A 25,696-nucleotide genomic window follows, 5' to 3' on the forward strand; every position below is an offset into this window, starting at 1 on the left:
CATTTCTTTGTTATTTCGTTGCGCTTGAAGTTTATTGTTTTTCCCAACAAGTGGTATCAGAGCCAAAGGTTCAAGTGCTGGGATAGTGGGATGCATTTGCGATGTCTGGAAGATACCCTCAATGTGATGACCTCGCGATTGAAGATCTATATGGTGCCTTGTATCGAAAGTCTATCTGATATTGAGGTAGTCAGGTGGCGTGTCCCGTTGATGATTACGGCGGTACAAGATGGAGAGATCGATGTTAGGACCTGTGTCGAAAGTCTTCCTGACAAAGGTGATGATCAGGCGGCGAGTTCCCTTGGTGATAGTGGCGGCATATGGTAGTTTTGCTGGAGGGGAAGCCACGAGTATGTGGTCCTATGTTTGAGGGGAGGATTGTTGGGAATGCAACCAAAGTCCCAGATTGGCTAGGAATGGGAAGAATTATGGGTATATAAGGATGTACACTACTCCATTAGTATGAGGCCTTTTGGGAAGGTGCCCAAAAATAAAACCGTGAGGGCTTAGGCATAAAGCGGACAATATCATACTAATGTGGGAGTCAAGGTGAGGTAGCGACCCGACAAGGTGGAAGAGCGGGGCCCAACACACCTTTATGTTTTATTTTTTTTCTCTGCTCGCTTCCACCCTCGCTGCAGTGGCAACCCACAGGTTTTTGCACTTCATGGACTTCTGAAACTCTAGAAAAATATTGTTTTGGCGCGTCAATCCATCTACCAATATTCCCTAGCATAAAAAAACATCAAATCCGTCACTTTTTACTCATAAAAATTAATTTTCTTTTAAACCCCAAATTATTCCAAAAATGACTAAAAACACTAATATTACTAAGTAACAACATCTTCTAACTATAAAGAAATCAAAAAATTTAGAGCTTAAAAGGATCATATTAGACACCACGAAGGATGAGAAGCTGGCAAGTCAACTAGAACAAAGAAAACGAAAGACCTAGTTCAAAAGCTTTTCCCAATTCCTTGTGTAGTTTAATTATCAAAAAAAACCTTGTATAGTTATTGTTGTTTACGAGAGTTTTCTCAATCTTTTGCTATTTGTAATTGATTGTTTGATTTTTCAAATCTAGCTCTATAAATTTGTTGAGTGTGGAAATGTAAGTTGTAAAATTGTATACTAATTTTAAGAAGTTATATTATAATAATATATAATAGTTTGTGTTAATTAACGTAACAATGAATGCTTGTAAAATCTAGATTGAGTTTGAAGTTTCTAGACTTCGCCAATAAAATGTATATTTGTATGATGTGTAGTTTGTGGTAACTGGTAAGTCACTAAGTCATCTTCAGTCACTTAATTATATTTTATAAACCTTGCGTGTTTTGCCTTTTGTTAATTTATGACCATATTGTATGAATATGATTATTAATGATCAAGTAAGAGAAATGATAAACTTACTCTTACTAACTACTAACTAATAATTCATGTTATTATCTGCCATTTACATAATTAGAAATAATAATCAAAGTAGTTCAAAATATATGATTATAAATATTACATTTATAATTGCCACTGGTATACATAAATATTTTCAATAGGATAGACCCTCATATTTGAGGAGCCTATACATCATCTTATGTATAAAATAGAAATAAAATTGAAGCATTTTATTATTATTATTTTAATTTTCTTATAAAGATAAATTAATATATTTTTTATTGGGAATCCTGTATTATTTTTGAGAAGTTTAGAAGGTGAAAACAACATCAGCAACCCCACCAGCCTCTTCAATCCAAGCAATGCTCAAAGCCAGTTTCCCATTAGTAGACCACTCAAAACCTACTTCAGCACCATTCAACACACACTTCTTTGGGGCCTCACTTGAGAAAGCCAAGAAATTTCCTCCACCTTTCACTTTGATATGGGCACTAGAGTATTTGTAGTCCAACTCTTGGATAGTCCCTCCACTATTGAACATGTTTGTGAGTCCAACTGGGGCAAACTTGATACTGCCACCCAATTTTTGAACTGGCACAAAGCTGAAAATCTCAAACGTAGATGGTTGAATAGTGAACTGAATAGCATCAGATTTTGGAGTCATTAAACTAATTTCAGCAGCCTCATTGAGATAGACCACATATTCCTCAGCTTCTCCCATCTGGGAAGCCTCTAATTTTTGATCCCATTCAATCTCACTCACATGGATTGAACCAGACATTGGCTTGTAACACTCAGAATATCCTCTAATTCTTTGTTCCTTTGGGTCCCAACCAGCTCCTTGGCAATTAAAAGCTCCAACCACACCACCATACTAATCAATCAAGAAATAACATTAATTTTTAGTGATTTTGACAATTTAAACACCATTTATAGTAATAATAATAATAATAAATAAAAAGTGATGATTAATTACCTTGTTGAAGTTCCATATCTTGAGAATGGTCTTATTGTCAAATAAAGGGTTTTTGAAAAGACAGTCTCTGGTTGGGAGAGCAAAATGGTGGCACTTAGGAATAGTACCATCAGGGTAAACAAGCTTGTTTAATAGCTGAAAATTGTGACCCCCAACTGAGTCACTAACATAAACAGGTCCACCACATATGGCTCTTGATCCAGCATGAAATTTGGCACATAAATGGTCAGATTGAAACATGTCCCAATCAGGCTGAATGATCTGGCCCATCCACATGCTGTTATAGGCACAGTGAATCATGTGTACTCCTTGTAACCAATAAACTCCCATTGGGTCTCCATTTGGATCCTGAAACCAAAAATCATCTCCTACAAAAGATAAAATATACAAAATAGAATAAGAATAGATAAAATATTTATATGTTAAGGCATAATTACATGCAAGTATATCTGAGTCAAAAACGAGCTCGTCTTGAGTTTGAGGACTTTTTCCTATTAGATGTTTATGACAAGCACAACACCAATTATCTAAACAAAAAAATACAATAATAAACAATTTTATTACCTACTCTTCCCATAGAAATTTGCTTTGTCCCAAGGAAGAAAAAGTCATTGCATTGTTGCATGCTAGATACAAGTCCAGTCCCATTGAAATTCTTCTGAAGAGAATTGGTCAGTCCCTTGTAATAAGACTTTGCAAGCTCTACTCTGCCTCCATAGTCTTCAGAAAGATATTCAAGAGTCTGCAAATTCATGAATATATAAATGAATATATAAGTGTAGGTACGCAGATAATAAAATAATAAAAAGGAGATGAGTACATATATTTTACTTACGTGAATTACATCAACTTTGACTCCTGTGATACCAACTCCAGCGAGGTAAGAGTGCATAGAATCATAGAAATCATCAGCCTGGTTAGGATTAACAAGTCCAATCCCACCCTCTACGATTTTCACCACAGCAAGATCATTCATAGTCCCATCAAGGCCAGGAGAGAGTTTGGATGAAACTAGCTTTGAATCAAGATGAGTTAATGAGCCAGGCCTGACACCACCCCAAGCACCACAAAGAGCATGCCACACATAAATATCATCTAGGCCTTTAAACCTGGTCCTCAAATCTCTAGTGAAAGCCTTCATTCCATAGTTTCCATTGTTGCCTGATGAACACCTTCCTCCATGGGCTTCTTCACTTTCTTCTTCTCCAAAAAGCTCATCCAACTCTTGTTTTAGTTTCTGAATCTTAGCTTTAAACTCAGAAATATCAGCTGCTTTTGCTTGAAGATTAGCCTTATCAAGCTCCTTCTCAGCATGTTCTATCTCAATAGCCTTGGAGATAAGTAGTTTAGGCTTCTTAGGATCAAATTTTGGAGTCTCCAAGCCTGACAAAGTTCCTCCTTTGTAGTTTCTGAACTTCTTACACTCATGAAAACTGTAAAGCCTTGCAGTCATTTGAGTCCCACCAAGGACTAGATTCTTGGCATCTTCATTTGGGTCCTCCCCATCTTTGTTAATGCTTTGCCAACCATCATCAATGATGAGAAACCTTGGTGAAACACCACCTTGAGAAAACTCATTCAAGCCATAAAAGATGCCAACTGGCTCAACAGTCAAATAAAAGGCATCCCAAGTGCACCAGCCAAATTTGTCAACTATTTTAGGGACTTTCTTCTCTTCCAAGAGCCTGAAAGTGTTGAGATGAACTCTTATAGCACTATAAGCCTCTTTCATCAAGCTATAAGGGTTATCAGAGACATGAACATAAGCTATGGCTTTAAAACTAGACACTTTAGCTTGTGAAGAACCGCTCTCTGCACAGATCATGAGTTGTCCATCAGAACCAGGATAAAGAGCAGACCTGAAACTTCCCTCAATGATGGGAATGATTATCACATAAGACTTAATCTCAGGAACATCTAACAGCACCCATTGTGTCTCCATTTGCAAGTCAGAACCAGAACTCCCCACCCACATGGTTGACCACCATGTTTTGAACCTGAAGATACTTAAGAAATCTCTGCCATTGAATTTTCCCAAACAGTTGGCCAACCTATCAGACGGTTCCTCATGAGTGAAGCCAAGGAAACCACCTCTATGAGAAAGTGTCCTTACACGTTGAAGCAAAGGAATTGAAGCATCTGAGGATTGAGAAGAGATGGAACTACAAAATGGTTCGAAGGTTACATTTTTAGGAACTTGAGAGAGTAAAGGGACACCTTTAACACTAAACTTTTCATGAGTTAAATCAAAGTAGTTTTCCAGAGTCTTTGATTCAGACACATGGTGGATTGGATTAGAAGGGTCATTAGGAGGTGCCATGACAGAGTAGAACAGAGTTGATTAAGAGGTATACTAAAGGGCTTAATGAATGATTACAAGAAAACACAGTTCAAAATGGAAGTCAAATATTAAATTTTAAGCTCAAAATGGATTAAGTGTTTTGTTTGTATGACTGAAAAGAGAAAGAATAGGACTATGTTTGGTTGAATGCGAAAATAAATTGGGAAGGGAATGTACATATTTATAGACTGAAAAAGATGGAATAAATAAACAATAAATGATGAGAGAGAATCAAAGAAGTTATCCAGATAAAAAGTTGGATTGAAGAACATCATTAGATCAAAACAAACAAACAAAACCGACTACTAGTTGTTCCATGAAAAGACACTAGTTGAAGTCATTGTAAATTTGTAACGTACCAAAAAAGACTTCAAAAGATAAAAAGAGAAAGAGAATTAATTAGTAGAGTAATTAATGTTTAAAACTATTTAAGACAAAAGTTTCAGAATACATGAGTGTGTTGTGTATGTATACTTGAAAGTGAAACTAAGGCACGTGTTTGATGATGTATGTATGCATTGCATGCATGGCTGCCTGTCACTTGCAAAGGGAAATTTGAAATTCTATGCTTAAAATACCATTTAATTTTTTCCCTATATGCATAGTTATTAAAATTGGTCCTATATGACAACTTTTCTAATTTTACTAAACTACCCCTCACATTTCAAACAATCATCCTCTCTCTTCCTCTTGCTCAGCCGAACCCTCCCCCACGAAACCCATCTCTCACAGCCAAAAAATTTTCAACCGAGGCTCAACCCATCCCTCTCACAGCCACCCAGCTCCGTCTCTCTTCGTCTCTCTCGGACCCGAAGCCTCAACCCACCCAGCCCCCTCTCTCTCTCTGTCTCTCTGAAACTGAAAGAAAAAAAAAAAAAAAAAAAAACCTCCAAAGTGGTCCGATGGTCGGACCATGGGGTACGATGGGGTCCGACCATCGGACCCCATGGTCCGACCATCGGACCCAACCCCTCTCTCTTTGTCTCAAACCGAAAAAAAAAAAAAAAAAAAAAAAACCGAAGTGGTCGATGGCTCGGACCATGGGGTCCGATGGGGTCCGACCATCGGACCCCATGGTCCGACCATCGGACCCAACCCCTCTCTCTTTGTCTCAAACTCGAAAAAAAAAAAAAAAAAAAAAAAAAAAAAACTGAAGTGGTCTGGGTCCACGAGCACTGTTAATGATTGTACTCCAACTGTAGTAGAAAATTGGTCTGGGTCTTTTGAGTGGGATTCTGAAGCTAATGATATTAGATTCAATATCTTTGGCATATGCTCTTATCGTGCCAATCAACGATAAATGAAGTTCTTCTTTTCTTTTTTTTTTTTTTTTTTCGGTTTGAGACGAAGAGAGAGGGGTTGGGTCCGATGGTCAGACCATGGGGTCCGATGGTCGGACCCCATCGGACCCCCATGGTCCGACTATCGGACCACGGAAGTTTTTTTTTTTTTTTTTTTTGAGAGAGACAAAGAGAGAGAGAGGGGGCTGGGTGGGTTGAGGCTTCGGGGTTGAGCGTCGACGGAGCTGGGTGAGGGATGGGTTGAGCCTCGGTTGAAAATTTTTTGGCTGTGAGAGATGGGTTTCGTGGGGAGGGTTCGGCTGAGCAAGAGGAAGAGAGAGGATGATTGTTTGAAATGTGAGGGGTAGTTTAGGAAAATTAGGAAAGTTGTCATATAAGACCAATTTTAATAACTATGCATTTAGGAGAAAAATTAAATGGTATTTTAAGCATAGAATTTCAAATTTCCCCTTGCAAATGCCATCATCATATATAAATTATAATGCGTTTTGACCATTTGGACGAGTATATTATGACTAGGAAACAGTGACCAAATTTGGACTGTTAAAATAAATGAAATAAAATTGAATAATTAGTATTTTTTTTCTTTTGAATTTTTGACACTATTTAATTTTGCTCTTTAAAATACAAAAATTTCTTTTAAAATATAATAATTGTATAATTATGTTCTTTTTATTAAGTTCAATTTAAAAGTTAGTATTTTTACTTTATAAACATTGATCAATTCAAAATTTTCTCTTTTTTTATTAAAAAAATAATTTTAAAGTTATAATATTCTATTAATTCTGAGAAAATCAATAAAAATTTTTAAAAAATCTAATAAAAATATTAAATTATTTAAAAAGTGTTGAGTTTACTTAAAAAAAAATAATTATTCTTAAAAAATATTTTCAAACTTTATTTTATTTATAAATACGTATTTTATAAAATCAAACTAAAATTATTGAAAATCCAATAAATAATTAAACAAATTAAGTTTTTTTTAAAAAAAAATTAAACTTATTTATATTGATAAACTCATATCTTAAAAAATAATTGAAAATTCAATAAAAATACAAAATTATTTTATCAAAAATCTAGAAATTAAACTAAAAAAAGTTATGTTTACTTAAACAAATTTAGATTTTGAGAGGGAAAAAATAGACTCAAGTAGGGGTGTTCATAAAATAGCTGATCCAATCCAATTCAATCCGCAAAGTGCGAATATCCGTACTTGTGGGGATTGGATTAGATTGGAAAATTCAAAATCCGCACTTGTGCGGATTGGATGTTGATTGACATGTAAAACTAACCGATTCAATCCAATCTACACATATTTATAACAAAATTAAAAAATTATATATACAAATAACATTTTAATGTAAAGAAAATAGTAATTTAAAAGTCTAATACATATAATAAAATTTATATTCTATTCTTATATATTTTTTTTCTACATACAATTTAAAATCAAATTAAATATTTTTTATATATATACAATTTTTTTTCTTCCTTTGAATTTATTATTTGTTATTTTATTTATTTAATGTGTTGTTGTAGACATAAAATAACTATAGTTTGTTTTATTTTGTTGCTAGTTATGTGAAAAAAAAATATTTTTTTTCATAAATATTAAATAATTTAATATTAAAAAGTAACCAATCCAAAGTAACTGATCCAATCCGCACTTTTGCGGATTGGATTGGATTGGATTTGAACTATTGTGCAGATTGGATTAGATCCAAAAAGTAAAATTCGCACTTAGTGCGGATTGGATGTTGTTTGACCAAAAAAGTGTGGATTGGATCGGATGAACAGCCCTAGACTCAAGCTTATTTCTGTAAACTTTAATTTTTATAAAAATTAAAATTTTAATATATTTTTTTATGTCTAAATGATTTTTTTTATAATAAATAAATAATTTTTTTAAATTGCTTAATTAGTTTTTAAATTTTAGTTTCTTTTTTAATTTTCTTAATCATTAAAAATGATATTTTTTAAGATCTAAATTAATTTTTTAAATTAAGAAAAATTGTTGAATCTTTCTTATTTTTATTATGAGGATGTACGATTTGATAGTTGTCAAAGTTTTGGAGGTAAAATTGCTAATTAAAAAAATACTTCAACATTTAAACAGAATAATGACGGAACCTAACAGAAGGACTAAATTTATGTAAATGTAAAAGTTCATGAGAAATTCTTAACAAGCCGTATATTTTAGGGAAAAAAATCAGTATTGTCGAAAATTTAGGGAGCAAAATTGCTAATTATTTTAATATAAATGTAACAAAAAGAAAATAAAATAAAATTATATAAATTATTATTATTACGATTATCGGTTTTGAATAATTTTGGTTTCCTCCTAATCTTAAAATCTAGATATGTTATTTGAGAAAATTTACAAAAAGTTTTTTTTTTTTTTTGACAATCAAAAATTTACAAAAAGTTCTATATATGAAACCTCACAAAAATTCATGCTTCAACAACTGTAATTAGTGCTAAAAGCCTAAAATAACCGTATAAATAACATATCATTATCAAAACTCACCACTCAAAAATTATGACATGTATTAATTCAACCCTTAATATTTTGTTAGAAAGAAAATCCTAATATATGGTGTGTATTCATAAATTACTCGTAGACAATAAAAAAAATTAATTGTTTATATTTTTTAATGTGCCCAAAATCATTTATTCATTATACACATTTTATATAATTGTATGTGCATATTTAAACATGTAAAGAATACAAACATTAAAAAGTTATATAGTAACCAAATAATTCAGTTGGGTTCAACTTAAACTTAAGAATAATAACAGAGTTAATAAAAGGATGAAAGATAAATAATTTTAAAAAAAATTAGCATCTTAATGTTAAACTATTTGTCATTTGTTTCTCTCTTTTCTACGATACCAAATGAATATTATATAGAGAAATTTACGTTGAAAGACCAAAATTTAAAATAAATGTCATAACTAACGCTAATTATTTAATTTGTGAAATATACTCTTGTTTTTTTTTATTTTATTTGGACAAGTATATACGCACGCTGCTATTGTTTTACTTTTACACTTTTAACTTATCCTTTTATTTTGTTTTTTTTTTCTTCTTTCTTCATGTATTTACACGCTATTTTTTTCTCTTTCTTACATCTATCTCCTCCCTTATATTAAATTATATCTATATAATAATAATCACAATTTTATTCCTTTTTATAACTATGGAACCATCAAATATTCTCTCTTTTTTACTCAAAAAAAAAAAATATTCTCTCTCTTTCTTTTTTTTTTCTTTTATTTATTTTTAAAATTTTTTATTTTTATAATTTAAAATATATTTTTTTTACATTTTTACGAAATTTTACACAGAAACCCTATAAAAATTAATGGAGCAACCTAAATCGTAAATAAAATCCGTATAACAACTCACATAGCAACTACCGGAGCAACCAAAACTGTAAATTTGAAGAAAAAAAAATTAAAAATAGTATATGGAGTAATTTCCCATTATTTTAGATTTAGTTTAAAAATCATTTTTAACTATCACTGATAATCCTTTGATCACAAAAGTTACACCATTATCACCTAGTCCTACTATTTAATGTAATTATTTTAATATATAAGAAGCATATTTTTATTTATTGAAAAAGATAATTGAAATTAAAAGTAACATTTTAGTTTCATTTAATTTAACTTTAAACAAAACAAAATTTACCAATCAATTTCATTAGTTATTAAAAAAAATTGTTATTTAATATTTTTAAAAGTTACTAATTGTTTGCTTCATAATTTTTTAATTTCTTTACTATAAAAATAATGAACTTTCAACTCAAATAAAATTTATTAGCAATTGGATAAATACTATATTTGATTTGATTTATCAGAAAAAATCAAACAAAATTTCATATACCAATCAATTTTACAAGATAGTAAAAAATATTTTATAAGTTTATTAACAAATAAATGTAACCTAAAAGTATTATAACCAACAAGACAACATAGCGTTACTTAAAATAAATAAAAAGTAACGAAAATATATCTTAAACAATAAAATTACATACTTTAACATTATATTGGAGCTATAATTTTAAAAATAACAAATCGAAAAAGTAACCAAAATTCAGTGAATACGTAAATTTTATTTAATTTAAAATTTAGTTGTTTTATCTCTAATAAAATATGAAAGAAACTAAAATGTAGCATTTTTATTACAGCAATCTAGCTTCATCGGTGAAGATAATGCTACTGTTGATTCTTAAATAAATTTTTGAAAGTAATTTAAATGTTATTAAGAAAAAAATAATCTAAAAAATATCTTAAGCTGCAAGTTACCTAAAAAATTTATAATATAGTTAATTATATAATTTTTAACTTCATGATATCAATTAGTTTATTAATTATAAATTAGTTACTTCTTTATCAATTAATTTCATTAATTATAATTTTATGATATCAATTAATTACTTTTTCATTAATAAATTATAAAAGAAATTAAAAGATTACTTTTGATTATGATTACTTTTTTTTTGTAACAACCAAAAAATATATACTTCTAACATATTAAAATGATGATTTTAAAAAATAAGTCACAGTAATAATATTTTCAAACTGAAATGATCAACGCTGTGATTAGGAAATTTTTTTGAAATAATAGAGAATAGAGAGAAAAAGATAAAAATAATAATTAAAAAAAAATGAAAACTTTTCCTCAAAAAAAAAAATGAAAACTAAAAAAATTCATAGCAGGAGAAAAGTGGTCATGATAGGAGTTTCAATAAAAAAATAAAAAAAAAAATAAACTAAAAACTGAAAGATAATTATTTTCAACTTTTCGGTAGATAAGGTCATTAGGTATGTATTGTGTGCACTATTTAAATTATTACATCTGTTTTTGTAATTAATTTGAACATTACGTATATAATTAAAATATCCCCTATTATATAAGTTGAGGTACAAAAATAATTTCACAGAGCACAAAACTCCAAATTCAAATTGTATATATTAGTATAATCATTGACAAAAAGGAAAAAAAAAAATTAATAATTAGATTGACCTATAAAATTAATATTTGGATATCAATTTCATGTGATTGTGTGAGTGACAAAAAGTTAGAAAAAACCAAAAAAAAAAAATATATATGTAATTGTTTGGATATTATGTCATATATAAAACTCATTTCAATGGAATTGTATTTGTTTTCATCAGGCCTTCTTATAAAGATGTTCTTTGTCTTGTAATATATTATTAAAGTAATGAAATTAATGCTGATTCACTTAAAAGAAAAGATCGAAAAAAAAAAAAAATACATCAAGAATACAAAAATAAAGTTTTCGTATCATATGTTGAAAATGGAAAAAATCGTGTATATATATACAGTAGGAAAATTTTACAATACATCCCTTGAAAATAGATATATTGATAAACTTTTATCTGTTTTAGTATCCGAAATAATTTTTTGGTCAAATTTTTTCTCATAGTCATGTACGTATGAGTTATTTAAGACATCCTGTAAAATTTTAAGAAATTCGGAAAAGTTTAACAAGTCGAAAACTACGTTCAAACAGTGTGTTGTACGCGTGACTAATTTATTTTATACGCGTGTAAAATAGACTGTTTGAACATTGTTTTCTATATTGTAAATTATTCCGAATTTTTCAAAATTTTGTAGGATATCTTAAATAGATATAACGTACATGAATATGACAAAAAAACTAGAATAAAAAATTCTTCTAGATGCCAAAACAAATTAAGGGTGCATCAGTACATCCATTTTAAGGGTGCATTGTAGAATCACCCTATACAGTAATATACAATGATTTTATTATTAAAATTATGAGAAATAAATAAAATAATAAATTCTAATCAATATTAAATAATAAAATTACATAATAATGGAAAATTATATATATAAGAGAAAAAATATCTACTCTATATAAAATGTGCCTATATAACCGAATTCTTAATTTATGAGAAATTAGTGGATGACTTTTATATTTTATTTTAATAAACATAATTTTATTCTAAGATATTTTATTATAATAAAAAAAAAATCAATATTAATATCTGTGATTACACGAATTATTCTAAACTTTAAGAATTCTTAGTTTATGAGAAATTATTAGGTGATTTTTTTTTAAAAAAAAAAAATTCTATTCAAAAATAACAGTTTATTAAAATGCTTTTATATCTATTAGTGTGGGTACGTAACAGAATGCTTGGTTTAAAGGTGCTATTTATTTATTTTAACGTTTTCAAAGTAACGCCGTTAACCTATTCTTATCGTCACCATTTCATACTCTTGCCTCAAGTAATTTATCAATTCGTTCTTGTCTTCTATGTTTGGTTCCCAATAAAAATTAAGAAGCTTGTTTTGCCCAATGGCTCCATTCTCAGGTGTAACTACTATGCTCTCCCCACTCGTGACTCTCTCTTTGAGGATCCTCTTCACGATGACAAAACTATGCTCAAAATTTGGAACCTCAGCAAGGTAATTAGTTAATTGATGATAACTAAAATTAACTAAAACCCAATTTCTATCTAATATGGGATTCTTTTACTAATAGTTATTTTTTATTTTTATTTTCTTGCTTTTGTTACAGTACACTGGGGTTCTTGGATCATTCAATTTCCAAAGAGGAGGTTGCCGCAGAAAGACTAGGTGTAACCAATGTGCTTCTCAATGTTCCCATTGTGGTGACCTAAGTTCAATGCCATTGACAAGAAGTGGAAAAATGGAAAGAATCCAATTTTCAATGATGGGGTTGGAATTACTTTACTAAGTAATTGCATCATGATATGTTCTTTATGATATGTTCTTTTTATTATGTAATCGCATCATTATTGGTCATTCAAAATAATTATTTTGCATAAAGTGGAGGCTAGAACGCATCTACTTTAGAATTTAAGCAGTAATTCAGACATTTAAGCAAGTATTTATGATTGTAAATTTATTTCATAGGCCACATAAGATGATTTTTGAGGTCCCTCATGTACTTTATCAGAGGTCCTTAATTTTAAATTCATTCTGCAATCCTTCAATACAAACAATCAGTTTTCAACCCTAAGTATTTCGGCATTTGAATGAAATGAGGAGCTTCTTCTATTTAACATATATGTAAGTATACAACAATTCTTCTTTATTATTATTATTATATTTTAGAAATTGAATTTGATTTAAATTTGTCTTCTACTACTGCTTCGGTCTATTGTCCTACAGATTACAAGGTTTGGACCTTATTTTTTTTTTTCATAAATATCTTGTGGAAAAGAAGAAATGGATGATCCTCAACACACCTGACCTAGATCAATTGAATGAGTTATTTGATGTTCATAGTTTTCTTTTCAAGAATGCTAATTGATGGTTTTCTTTTCAACACATCAAGGATCAATTAATAGTTTTCTTTTCAGGTTTAAATCTTTCCTAACAATAGTTTAATCATAATTTTTCATCTATGTATTTACATGCCTTCATGCCTTGCATCATTATTTTTCTTTTTGTTATCAGTTTCCATTTAATTTGTCCTTTTTCTTTCTCTTTTTGGATTTTTTTTGGGTATTGTATTAGTGATTATTAATTTAACTTTGCATATACACCTTTTACAATTGCAAAAAAATATGATTCAGACTTCTATATGATCTTCTTACTAATATTCTCATAGGCACCCTCATAATTTGTATGTATGTGTAATTTACTTATCTCCTATTTTACTTCTATCTTCAAAATAAATGCAATCCAGTTATGACAATATACAAGTTGGTCATGGTAGATGTCCTATATTGGAGTTACAGCTATTGACTTGAGTAAATTTTGGAGTAATTTATTTCTTATATTTTAGCATTATTTACTTAGTATTTTCATAGAGATGTTTCATAAGTAATTACCCACCAATAGTTGATTCAATTTCTATTCTCAAAGGAATAGGATCATCTCTTAAAGTAGATGCCATTTAGGCATTAGTAATATTAACTTTCAAAGCAAAACTCCTAGACTTATGTTCATGAACATTAATAAAACATATTAGCGAGGAATTAAGAAGTAAAATTTAGTCACCATTCTTTTTCTTACGCACTTAAAGGTTCATAATGAGTACAACTGCATCTATTTGTGCTTGGTCTATACTTTTATAATTTCTCTATGAAACGCTAATGTGATGAAGCTGCATATTGAAACAGATTTTTGTGTTCTATTATGCTACCATTATATTAAACTACTACGACTTTGTTTCTTTCTTCTTTAGATGTACTACAGATAAAGAATGCAAATTTTAACTTTGTAAAGGAAATGTCTTTATCTTTTCTAAAGCAAGCATAAATTTATAATGATTTTTTTTGTTCATTGATATTATTTTCAGGGTGAAAAAGCATAAATAAAAGTATTTGCATATTTTTTTTTTTTTCACTTCGTTTTGAATTTGCATCAGAAAGAGTATTTGCATAAGTTTTGTAAAATTATTTAAAATTAATTTGGCCTTTTTGTCCAAAATACTATAAGGAAATTTGTTGGAAATAGTACTACTAAAAGCTAATTGTAATTGATAAATACTTTAAATAAAACAAATAATTTAATTGAATTAATATATAATGTAGACAATGTAAGACTTTAATAAAATATCATTAACTAAATAGAATTAATATACATATATATTTGTCCTATGTATCTTTTTACTTCTGTAGTTCATAATTTGGAAAAATATGACTTTTCGGTTTAAACAATGAGCTTTGATAGCTAATGTAAGCTTCATAGATTTCTTTAGTGATTTTAATTAAATGTCAAAAAAAAAAAAAAATCTAAAGTTCATAAATGTGGTTCTTATCTTATCTCATACTTGCTACTGAAGGACATGATTGAGATAATGACTTTAACGAGTGCACAATTAAATGAAGTTACAGAGTATGTAAATGTGTTTTACAAGATCTTATATTAAATTATTATAATATTTTCCATTATCCAAATTAACTTAATGTTAAAATTGCATATTTTAAACATATGACTAAGCATAAGCATACGTACATCGCATTGTAGAGAAGAAGATGTTTCTAGCTATTTCAGGTTTTTTTTTTTGTTTATTAACAAAAAAAAAATGCTTTTCTAACAAAGTTTTTGTTATTTTTCCGGTATTTATAGTAAGTTCAAGATAGAATACCAACAAAAGAGAATGTTTGACTTTATGACCTAACATGAATGGTTTTGAATTGACTTAATTAGTTAAAACAATAATTTGATTTTTGTTAAGTTGGTATTAGACAAATAAATTAATAAAGTATATACGTGCCTCGCACGTAACATTAATTTAGTATATATATATATATGCGTATGAATATGCATATATGTGTATATATATATAAACAATTGTTTTAATTGCATGTAAAATATTAGTAATGAATGAATACAACAATTTTAACAACAAAATGAATCAAAATAATTTAAAAGAAAACATTCTTTTGAGCGGCCATAAACAACTAAAAATGAGAGTTATATATATTTATATATATGCATATGCATATACACACAAAGAAAACCTCAAAATAATCAAGACACATAAAAATTTCATCAAAATCTTTGCCACAATTAATATTGTCAAATTATTTTTACAATTAATTCTAAAAATTAAATCAGACAACTAAAAAATTTAGTAATTAAATTTAATCATTAGAATATTTTAATTTTTTTTTAAATAGATTAGAATATTTTAATTGATTATTAAATAATTAATTATATTTTATAAATTAAATTGAATAAAATATTTTTAATCCATCAAACTTCTCTCATTTTACTCTCTTTCTCCTCACATAATAAAAAATTAATAAAACATATTTTTATTTTTTGTTTTAATATATTACAAAAACATTTGTTAAACATATTTGTATATATAAAAAAAACATTAATGAAATTTTTACTAAATGCACCAACTTATAAGTATGAATATATAATCAAACAAGTGATTTCCAACAAGCTTGGGAAGGTGGTGACAGATGATAAAGTGAGATTACTTTTTATTCTTTTTTTAAAATAAAAGATAAAGTGATATTATCAAAATCATAAAAATTGAGATTGGAATCATGTATATAAAATAACTTAGTACAATTGCTACCTAGTCATACATATCCCTAACTTTTTCTGATGAAGGAAAAAAAGAGAAAAGAATAAGCCAATTATTAAAAAGAAATAATATTCTTACTTTACTTACTTTATACTTTCTATTTCAGTACGAGATCAACATCAATTGTTGTGATCTTACATACGGCTATTCATAAAATAGGCGATCCAGTTTATTCTCTACAATTCAATCTAATTTAAAATTCAAAACCCGCACTTGTACGGAATATTATATGTTACCGATCCAATCCAATCCATATATATTTATAAAAAAAAATTAAAAAATTATATATACAAATAATATTTTAATGTAAAGAAAATAGTAATTTAAAAAGTCTAATACATATAATATAGAAATTTTTACATGAAAAATCCATTTTACATAATTTATTACAAAATTACTCATACACGCTTATACCTACTTTTTTACTTACAAAGTTTGTTTTATTACACATATACCACTTAGTCATCATTCCATCCATCATCAATCAAATCCTACCATCTTCCCTCTCTTTTTTCATTTTCTATCAATCAATCTATCATTTCACTCTCTTTTTTTCTTTTTTTCTTTTTATTTTTAATTTTATTTCAGTTTTTAATTTTTTATTTTTAATTTTATTTCAGTTTTTAATTTTTTATTTTTAATTTTATTTTCAGTTTTTAATTTTTAATTTTTTTTCCATAACAATTCTTCTTTTCTTTTTATTTTTAATTTTTAATTGTAAAGCTAGTTTCTTATATATTGTTGCTTAGGTCTAGGATTGACTTCTATCAATCAATCCATCATTTCACTCTCTTTTTTTCTTCTTTCCTTTTTATTTTTAATTTTATTTCAGTTTTTAATTAAATCTTTTTAACTTATTAGTTTAACTTTACAACTTCTGAAATACTTTCATGACAAAAGAGAAGACTTTGACTAGGCCATTCAACTGATATAAGCATGTACAAATAAATTCGTACAATTTTAATGTCATTTTCATTCTCGCTGGACTAGCTCAAAGCCACGTCGAAATAATTAGGTAACAAAATAAAATAATAAGAAACAATTACCGATGATATTCTATACTTGAAAAGAAAACGATATAATTCATGCTTATAGTAGTATTGACGTGAGCAGAGTTATAAAATTAATATTAGAAAAGTATTAGGACAAACATGATTAAGATTTATGAGTGAAGGTGGCAAAGCTAATAGATTAGATTAACCTGGTCAGTCTCATTTTTATATCATCAATGGGTAACAATGAGATTTATCATGGATGTTGATGTTCAAAGAGTTTTTCCTGTATTTTAGTTTGTATACAGTTGTTTTGTAGTTTTATTATAGTTTTGCTACTTGCATATGTTATTTCACTATAAAATTCATATGCAACTATTTGCACAAAACTTACTATGTATAACTACTATTTCTTAGTCCCCATCAAATCAAATTCTTGCATAATATATAAACTATCATAAAACGATAATGCAACTATAAGGCAACTATTTGCACTTGCATACAGTTGTTTTGTAGTTTTATTATAGTTTTGCTACTTGCATATGTTATTTCACTATAAAATTAATATGCAACTATTTGCACAAAACTTACTATGTATAACTACTATTTCTTAGTCCCCATCAAATTAAATTCTTGCATAATATATAAACTATCATAAAACGATAATGCAACTATAAGGCAACTATTTGCACTTGCATACAGTTGTTTTGTAGTTTTGTTATAGTTTTGCTACTTGCATATGTTATTTCACTATAAAATTAATATGCAACTATTTGCACAAAACTTACTATGTATAACTACTATTTCTTAGTCCCCATCAAATTAAATTCTTGCATAATATATAAACTATCATAAAACGATAATGCAACTATAAGGCAACCAAAACAAAAAATAAATCAAAATGCAACTGTATATAACGTAGATGTATTATTCATGAGTTTTTTTTTAAATTTTTCACATCATACATTGTTTTGGATTTAGTGGGAGCTCCAGATCTGTTTGTTACAGATCTACATTTCATGAATATAGATTTCGATATTAGGGGGAGTTATTTTGATTGAATAAAATAGAAAACAAATGTGTAATTTCAGTTTCTTCACAGTTTTTCTGATTTTTTTTTCGTCATTTTCAGTTTAGATCATTGCAGGTATTCTTTTCCAGTTGATTTTGCCAGAATTAATAGTTGTATTTTTCTCGTTTTGGTTTCATTTTGGTTGTTTTGCGGTTTTGAAACGAGCGCGTATTTTCATCTTCATGGTTCGCTCTGTACAGCTGAAGGCTTAGTGCATGTGGTATTTTTGTAAATATTTGTATGTGGACTGTATAAATGTTTAATGGGCCGGCCCAAAGTATTTTTGTAATTTTTTTTCCTTTTTTGTATTTTTTTGTTTTTTTCCCTATAATATAATTATATTTCAAAACTTAATAAATCAAATGTATATTCTATTCTTATATATAATTTTTTTCTATATATACAATTTAAAGTAAAATTAAACATTTCTATATACATACAAATATTTTTCTTCCTTTAAATTTGCTATTTGCTATTTCATTTATTTTAATGTGTTGTTGGAGATATAAAATAACTATAATTTATTTTATTTTGTTGCTAGTTATGTGGAAAAAATATTTTTTTCCATAAATATTAAGTAATTTAATATTAAAAAACAACCGATCCAATCCTCACTTTTACAAATTGAATTAGACTAAATTTGAACTATTGTGCAAATTGGATTGAATGAACATCCGTAATCCTATATTCCTACTTTAGTTGATGCTTTTAATTAGTTTCACCTTTTGATGAGTTCTTCTACCAAAAAAAAAAATTGAATGAGTTCCATTATATTCACTTTTTATATTTATCAAGAGCAAAAACAATTCAGCTTTTTCTATTCACTTCTTTTATTATGTTTCTTGAAGTATTCAAATTCTTATTGCAACCCTTCTAACTATTGGTAGAATTAGATAAATACTAACATATTATTATATAAAATAATAATATTTTTTCTTCCCAAATAATTACTATTATGAGATCGTGTCCTACCAAATTATTTTTTAATTTGAAAATTTTTAACCTATACACAATACTGAATACTTACAACTTTAGTTAACAAAATAATAATAAGATATTTTTTTTCAGAATGATGTAATAAGCCAAGGAGAAAAGATGTAGTTGATGATCTGTCAAAGGAGGCAGCTAGAGACATCCTCATTGGCTAATAAGATGCCGTTTATGATGACGGGCCAAGCTCAAAGAAATTGTTGAGAAATATGACATAAAATACTGTTTTTCCACCCTAATAAGTGAAAATATGCTGAAAGCTCATGGGACTCCACTTTGCACCCTTATAGTTAAAACAATAATTATTATGAACTAATAAATTGGAAAATAAACTATTTGTATTGATTATATCATTAGACTACAAAAAAGAATTTTGCAAATATAAATTTATATTATCAAAGAGTGATATTATACTAATACGGTGCTGACATGTGTAATATAGCTGGAATATGAACCAACTCCAATTATGCATCAATAAATGCATCCAGACAACTCGCTCCGAGAAATACAGTTGATAGAAATACTCGAACTTAATATTTGTAGACAATAGTGAGACACGAGTAATAACTACCGATTGATGAGACCAGATGAGATAAATATAGAAAATCCATCTGGGGATAAACATATTATATTATAGAATTATTTGGAAAGGGTAGATAATGAGTTTGCAGTTCATTGACCCATATCCACGTGAGTATGTTAGTGAGTTTGCAGCTCGCCGACCTACATACACATGATTATGTTAAAAGATTAAAGACAACAACCTCAGCATGATTCATCTCGCTTTTGTAACGTTATAATAAGCTTCTCGTGTAAACCTCACTCAATATTAATAGAAAAACGCAATGAATACTACAACATATACTTATACGTTGGCTCACGATGAAGTATACAGAAAAGTACTATTGAATTGCGAGAAGTATGAAGCGTAGTCAGCATAACCGTCTCTAGATAAAGACAAAGAGTGGTTATGGTGGTTATCAATAATTATCCCATGTGATGTAAATATGAAATGTGGGAAATGTCCATGTTTCATGAACGGTTACAAGTGATAAGATCCCAATAGAATAACTGTCATTCTAGACTACTATAAATAGGGACAGACCTAGGGAACAAGGGACGACCATTTTTGGAGAAAAGAAAGAGATATATATCTATTATTCATTCTACAAAATAATGTATTGTATTATGTATATATAATTTATCAAACTTTAAATAAGACACATGTACCATGAAAAATTAACTTCAAAACTACGTAAAAAGCCTCTTGTCATTTATTGCTACTATTATTATTAATTATTACTTAATTAACTCTAAAGATCATTTATTACAAAAAAGGTTCATTTATTAGTTAACAAAAATTTGGGTTAACATTTTAGTACTTTTATAGAGAGCCTTGTAACAACATCTCAAAAGAACACCATCCTTGAAAACAAATTAAAATTGTCCATTCATGGAAGACAATATTCCTCGAAATGAAAGAATCGGCTAGGAGAGATGACTCAACGTCCAGGAAAGGAGCATCAGACTTCTCACAGGATGAATACCACTGAAACTCCCCATTCTGGAAGAAATGGTGGAGAGTTTGAACAAGCGGGAGATGAAATCCTAGAGAGGCGAAGTGAGGATGCATACGATGCAACAAGATATGTTCCATTAGTGGAACTAGAAAATAGGCAACTTCAATAGTGACTGGCTGAATCAAATTGAAGAAATGCAGAATTAGAGCGCAAGGCAGCGGCTGCAATGGCTGTGCAAGATGATGCCCCTCTAAACCAACCTGACACGTCTACTAGACGACATTGGGGAATACCTAGAGGCTCTAAGACCAAGAGACATGGGGATACCCCTAGGGGAATAACCCTAGAATTCCCTCGAACACTAAGGAGGATCAACCTAAGGATGCGAGGGACATCCCAGTGAATGATAAGATTCCTCAAAATCTAGGAAAAACTAGAAATCAAGAAACTCAACCTAATGATCCAGGAACTTCTCATGGATTTACAAACTGTGGAAATGTACAACCTGAGAATCCAACGTGATCTTGCATGAATGTGAATACCAGGTAGGCACAACCTGGGAATCAAGGATCTTTTCAGCACAATGCAAGAGGGGTAGGAAATTGGCCTGGATCAAGTTGACCACCGAGACACCCATAAAGGTCAAATCACAATGACAGAGACAACTCACACACTTATCTGAGTAGGGGATGCATGTCAAATCTTTTTTGAAGACAAAGGCGAGTGTGAGAGGAACCTCAAGAAACAGGGTCGAGTATAGATCCTAGCAGGTTAAAGTTAAGAACACATGGGTAGAGCAGATCCACTAGAACCCATGCACGTGAAAGGTGAGCACAAGATGGGGAGGGTTCACGTTGTTATTATCAAAACGATTAAGAGAGGATCGGTAACTCTCAAGTAATCAATCTGAAAGTTATTTAGGAATAAGGTCAGTAAGTAATTATGTCAAGAGAAACGAGAGGTGACGTATTGGATTTTGCGTTTCTCTTAAAGAAGAGGAAAGCTTAGAGCAATTTTAGCAGAGACTTGGCTATCTTGGTTTTGATCCCCCCTTTGTATGAAAATAGAAGGATATTTATAGGTTAAAAGGCGGGTATGGACATGCCCATGACCCGCCTAGGATTTCAACAAAAGGCCTACTAATGGGGTAAAATATATGCAAAGAGAGTTGACTATGAGGCCCCTTAGATGGATTTGTACTTGTGAGTTGAAGAAGCTGGACAATAGAGGACCACCATTCGTATAGAACACGTGTTGCTAAAATATTTTACCTTGAAAAGTAATATCTTGGAATAAGATGTGTGCACTACCATGGCCTGACACATGGGACAAGATCTGATCCTGTGTCAGAGAAAGCATAATTGTCGTTAGGCGATCCGGTTTCATCTTCAAGGTAGACATTTACATTCCTTTTGGGCAGTCAGCGTTTGTGATAGGCCAAGTACCCTTTTAATTTGAGTATCACTTGGGCAAGCTTTGAACCTAGGCCACTTCGGATCTCTGAGTGGTAGTAAGGCTTCCATGTCTCAATAGTTGAAATAAGGCAGTATAAATCTCCACATATCTTTCGGTTTTGACCTGTTCCCAGATCTGCAAAGCTTCTCCGTGACTTAAATTTAATTAAGGGAATTTAATTACTGAGTCCTTGAGATTATATTGTTCCTTTTATGCCATGTGTCTCCATCCAAAAATGCGGATAACAATAACCAATCTGAATTTCTAGCATAAATAGATGCAAAAAATGTAATCAGTCTGGTTACAAACACCTCAAGGTTAGGTTATTATTAAGTTTTACTTTAATAAAAATTGAGCTTGGGGTACTATTTTGTACCATTTTAAAAAATACAAAGTTTGATTTGTTATTTAACAAAATAGAGTATCTGATAGTTAGCTTTACAAAAAATAAGGTCTAAATTGGTATTTACTCAATATTTTATTCATTTCTAATGTCACATTCATGAACAAGTTACCATTCATATTCAAAAACTTATTTCATTTAATTTATAGTAAATATTGTAGAAATGTTATAAATTTTTTGGTGAAACATATTTGAGAGAGATATTTTTTTACACGAGTTAATTATACTAATAAGTAAGTGTTGTTTCTTAACAATAAAATACTTTAATATGTATTCATTCCATTTTAAATAAGGAACCATTATTATATTCCTATTACAATACTTAAGCATACACAAAAATAGATTTATGATTGACTCATTTAATATGTTTTAAGGATAGAAAATAATTAATTATATATTATAAATACTACTTAGTAACTAATCATTATATCATTTTAAACTTGACCCAACATTTACAATCACCCTCTACATTCATTGGTCGATTATTTTTATACTGATTCAATCTCTAGTCATACTTATACCATTGACGTTCTAACTATCAGTCACTAGTTCCACTACCAACACCGCTACCTCCACCTACTCCATCATTAATAGTTCCACTTGTAGCAGCTCCACCTTTAGCACTCACACCACTTGTTGCACCTACTCTGCCGCTCACGGTTCCACTTGCACTAGCTCCTCCTCCAGTGCTACCATTGTCGTTTGCAATTACTCTTCCACTAGCTCTATCACTAGCACTACCACTTGCACCCACTCCTCCACTAACAGATCCGCCTACATTAGCTCCTTCTCTAGCTCTAGCATTACCACCTGTAGCTCCTCCTCCAATTATAGCTCCACCACTTGCCCTTGCACTACCACCCCCTGAAACTCCACCTCCACTAACAACCCCAGCAGCTCCACCTATACCACCACCTACATTTGCTCCACCTCCAACACTAACACCACCACTTCCATTTATTCCACCTCCAATAGCTCCACCACCACTTGCTCCTTCTCCAACCTTACCATCACCACCTGCTCTTACTCCACCATTAGCTCCTTCATTAATTCCTCCACTAGAACTACCACTTGCACCTACTCCTCCGCTAATAGTTCCACCTGCATTTCCTCCCCCTCCAACTACAGCACCGCCTCCTGCGCTTACTCCACCTCCAACTCCTCCTCCAATTATAGCTCCACCACTTGCTCCTGTACTACCACCCCCATCAACTCTACCTCCGCCAACAGCCCAAGCACCACCACTTATGCCACCACCTGCACTAGCTCCACCTCCAACACCAACACCACCACTTACAACTGCTCCACCACTAATAGTTCCACCTCCACTTGCTCCTCCTCCAACTCTACCACCACCACCTGATCTTGCTCCACCACTAGCTCCTCCGCTAATTCCTCCACCAACACCACCACTTGCACTTGTTCCTCCACTAACACCACTACTTGCACCTGCTCCACCACCAATAGTTCCACCTCCACTTGCTCCTCCTCCAACTCGTCCACCTCCACCTACGCTTACTCCACCAGTAGCTCCTCCACTAATTCCTCCACCAACACCACTACTTGCACCTGCTCCTCCACTAACACTACCACTTGCACCTGCACTTACTCCACCAACAATAGTTCCACCTCCACTTGATCCTCCTCCAACTTGACCACCTCCACCTATGTTTACTCCGCCACTAGCTCCTCTGCTAATTCCTCCACCAACACTGCCAGTTCCACCTGCTCCTCCACTAACACCACCACTTGAACCTGCTCCACCACCAATAGTTCTGCCTCCACTTGCTCCTCCCCCAACTCTACTGCCACCACCTGTGCTGACTCCACCACTAGCTCCCCCGCTAATACCTCCACCAACATTGCCACTTGCACTTGGTCCTCCACTAACAGTTCCCCCTGTATTAGCTCCTCCTCCAGCTCTAGCATCGCCACCTGTGCTTACTCCACTTGCAGCTCCTCTTCCAATTATAGTTCCACCACTTGCACTTGCACTACCACTCCCAGTAACTCCACCTCCACCAACAACCCCAGCACCACTACTTACCCCACCACCTGCACTTGCTCCACCACCAACATTCCCGCTTGCACTAGCTCCTCCACCACTAGACCCTACATTACCACTTCCAACAACCCTAACACCACTACTTACACCACCGCCTGAATTTCCTGCCCCTCCAACACTAACACCAGCACTTGCACCTGCTCCGCCAGCAGTTGTGCCACTTGCGCTTTCCCTACCACCACTGCCTGCACTTACTCCACCACTACTTCCACTGCTAACACCACCACTTGCACCTACAGCGCCACCAATAGTTCCACCAGCACTAGCTCCTCCTTCTACTCTAGCACCACCACCTGTGTTTACTCCACCTCCAATTGTAGCTCCACCACCAGCTCTCGCACTTCCACTTCCACCAACAACTACAGAACCACCACCTACACTTGCTCCACCTCCAGCATCGATGCCACCACCCAAACCTACTCCACCACCAATATTCCCACCTGCACTGGCTCCTCCTCCGACTCTACTACCAGTGCCTGCACTTACTCCACCACTAGCTCCACCACCAACACCACCTCTTGCACCAAACCCACCACCAAAATTTCTTCCAGCGCTACCTCCAGCACCACTACCCACATTACCACCTACACCTAGTCCACCTCCAACACTAACACCACCACTTGCAGCTCCACCTCCACTTGCACCAACTCCGCCTCCCCAACCTCTACTTGTATTACCACTACCAAAGCAATTATTTAAATCTTTTCTATGACCTTCTCCAAGTCCTATGAAGATCATCATCATCATCAAAACAAACACTTTAACATTTCCCATACTCATTCTCATGCTTAAGCAATGAACAAATAAAGACCACCACAAAATAACAGATATATAATTGTAAGGATTGATATAAAGTAATAAAATAGTACAACTTACAATACACTCATGTAGTCTACGTTGAGTTGCACAACTCTATTTATAAGTGAAGTTTAGGAAGAGCACTTACATTTAATATTGTATCATCACTACTTTGTGGTTCTTGGATCTACATGTGGCTCATCCTTGTATACATGGCCGGTGCAATCTGTAATAGCACTAGTAATCTCACAAGCAAAGCTAGTGCAGCTCCTGCCGTCGAGAGTGTTACTTTCATGTCACAGCTACGTGTCA

General features: G+C 31.3%; 2 protein-coding genes across 2 annotated transcripts; both read right to left on the bottom strand.

Annotated features, from left to right (window-relative positions):
- Window positions 1–1,483: 1,483 nt before the first annotated feature.
- Window positions 1,484–4,891, bottom strand: LOC115704022 (stachyose synthase). The gene is made up of 4 exons (XM_030631248.2): window positions 3,204–4,891; window positions 2,933–3,110; window positions 2,369–2,736; window positions 1,484–2,266 (listed from the first exon to the last, which is right to left on the bottom strand). The coding sequence occupies exons 1-4, from the start codon at window positions 4,686–4,688 to the stop codon at window positions 1,703–1,705; spliced, it is 2,595 nt and encodes an 864-aa protein (XP_030487108.2). The 5' UTR covers window positions 4,689–4,891; the 3' UTR covers window positions 1,484–1,702.
- A 17,790-nt stretch (window positions 4,892–22,681) lies between these two features.
- On the bottom strand, window positions 22,682–25,372 carry LOC115707915 (uncharacterized). Its single transcript, XM_030636020.2, has one exon. It carries the CDS (start codon window positions 25,370–25,372, stop codon window positions 23,060–23,062), a length of 2,313 nt encoding a protein of 770 aa, XP_030491880.2. The 3' UTR covers window positions 22,682–23,059.
- Window positions 25,373–25,696: the final 324 nt, after the last annotated feature.

The sequence above is a fragment of the Cannabis sativa genome, unplaced genomic scaffold (assembly GCF_029168945.1).
Source record: "Cannabis sativa cultivar Pink pepper isolate KNU-18-1 unplaced genomic scaffold, ASM2916894v1 Contig3, whole genome shotgun sequence".
Classification (NCBI taxonomy): Eukaryota; Viridiplantae; Streptophyta; class Magnoliopsida; order Rosales; family Cannabaceae; genus Cannabis; species Cannabis sativa.

What these genes read in the sequence shown, in the direction of transcription:
- LOC115707915 (XM_030636020.2), bottom strand. Translation starts at nt 25,372, where the DNA reads ATGAGAATGAGTATGGGAAATGTTAAAGTGTTTGTTTTGATGATGATG.
- LOC115704022 (XM_030631248.2), bottom strand. Translation starts at nt 4,688, where the DNA reads ATGGCACCTCCTAATGACCCTTCTAATCCAATCCACCATGTGTCTGAA. An exon ending in TCAAAGTTGATGTAATTCAC is followed by an intron (nt 3,111 to 3,203) that starts GTAAGTAAAATA and finishes ATGAATTTGCAG; the next exon opens with ACTCTTGAATATCTTTCTGA. An exon ending in AATTTCTATGGGAAGAGTAG is followed by an intron (nt 2,737 to 2,932) that starts GTAATAAAATTG and finishes TATCTTTTGTAG; the next exon opens with GAGATGATTTTTGGTTTCAG.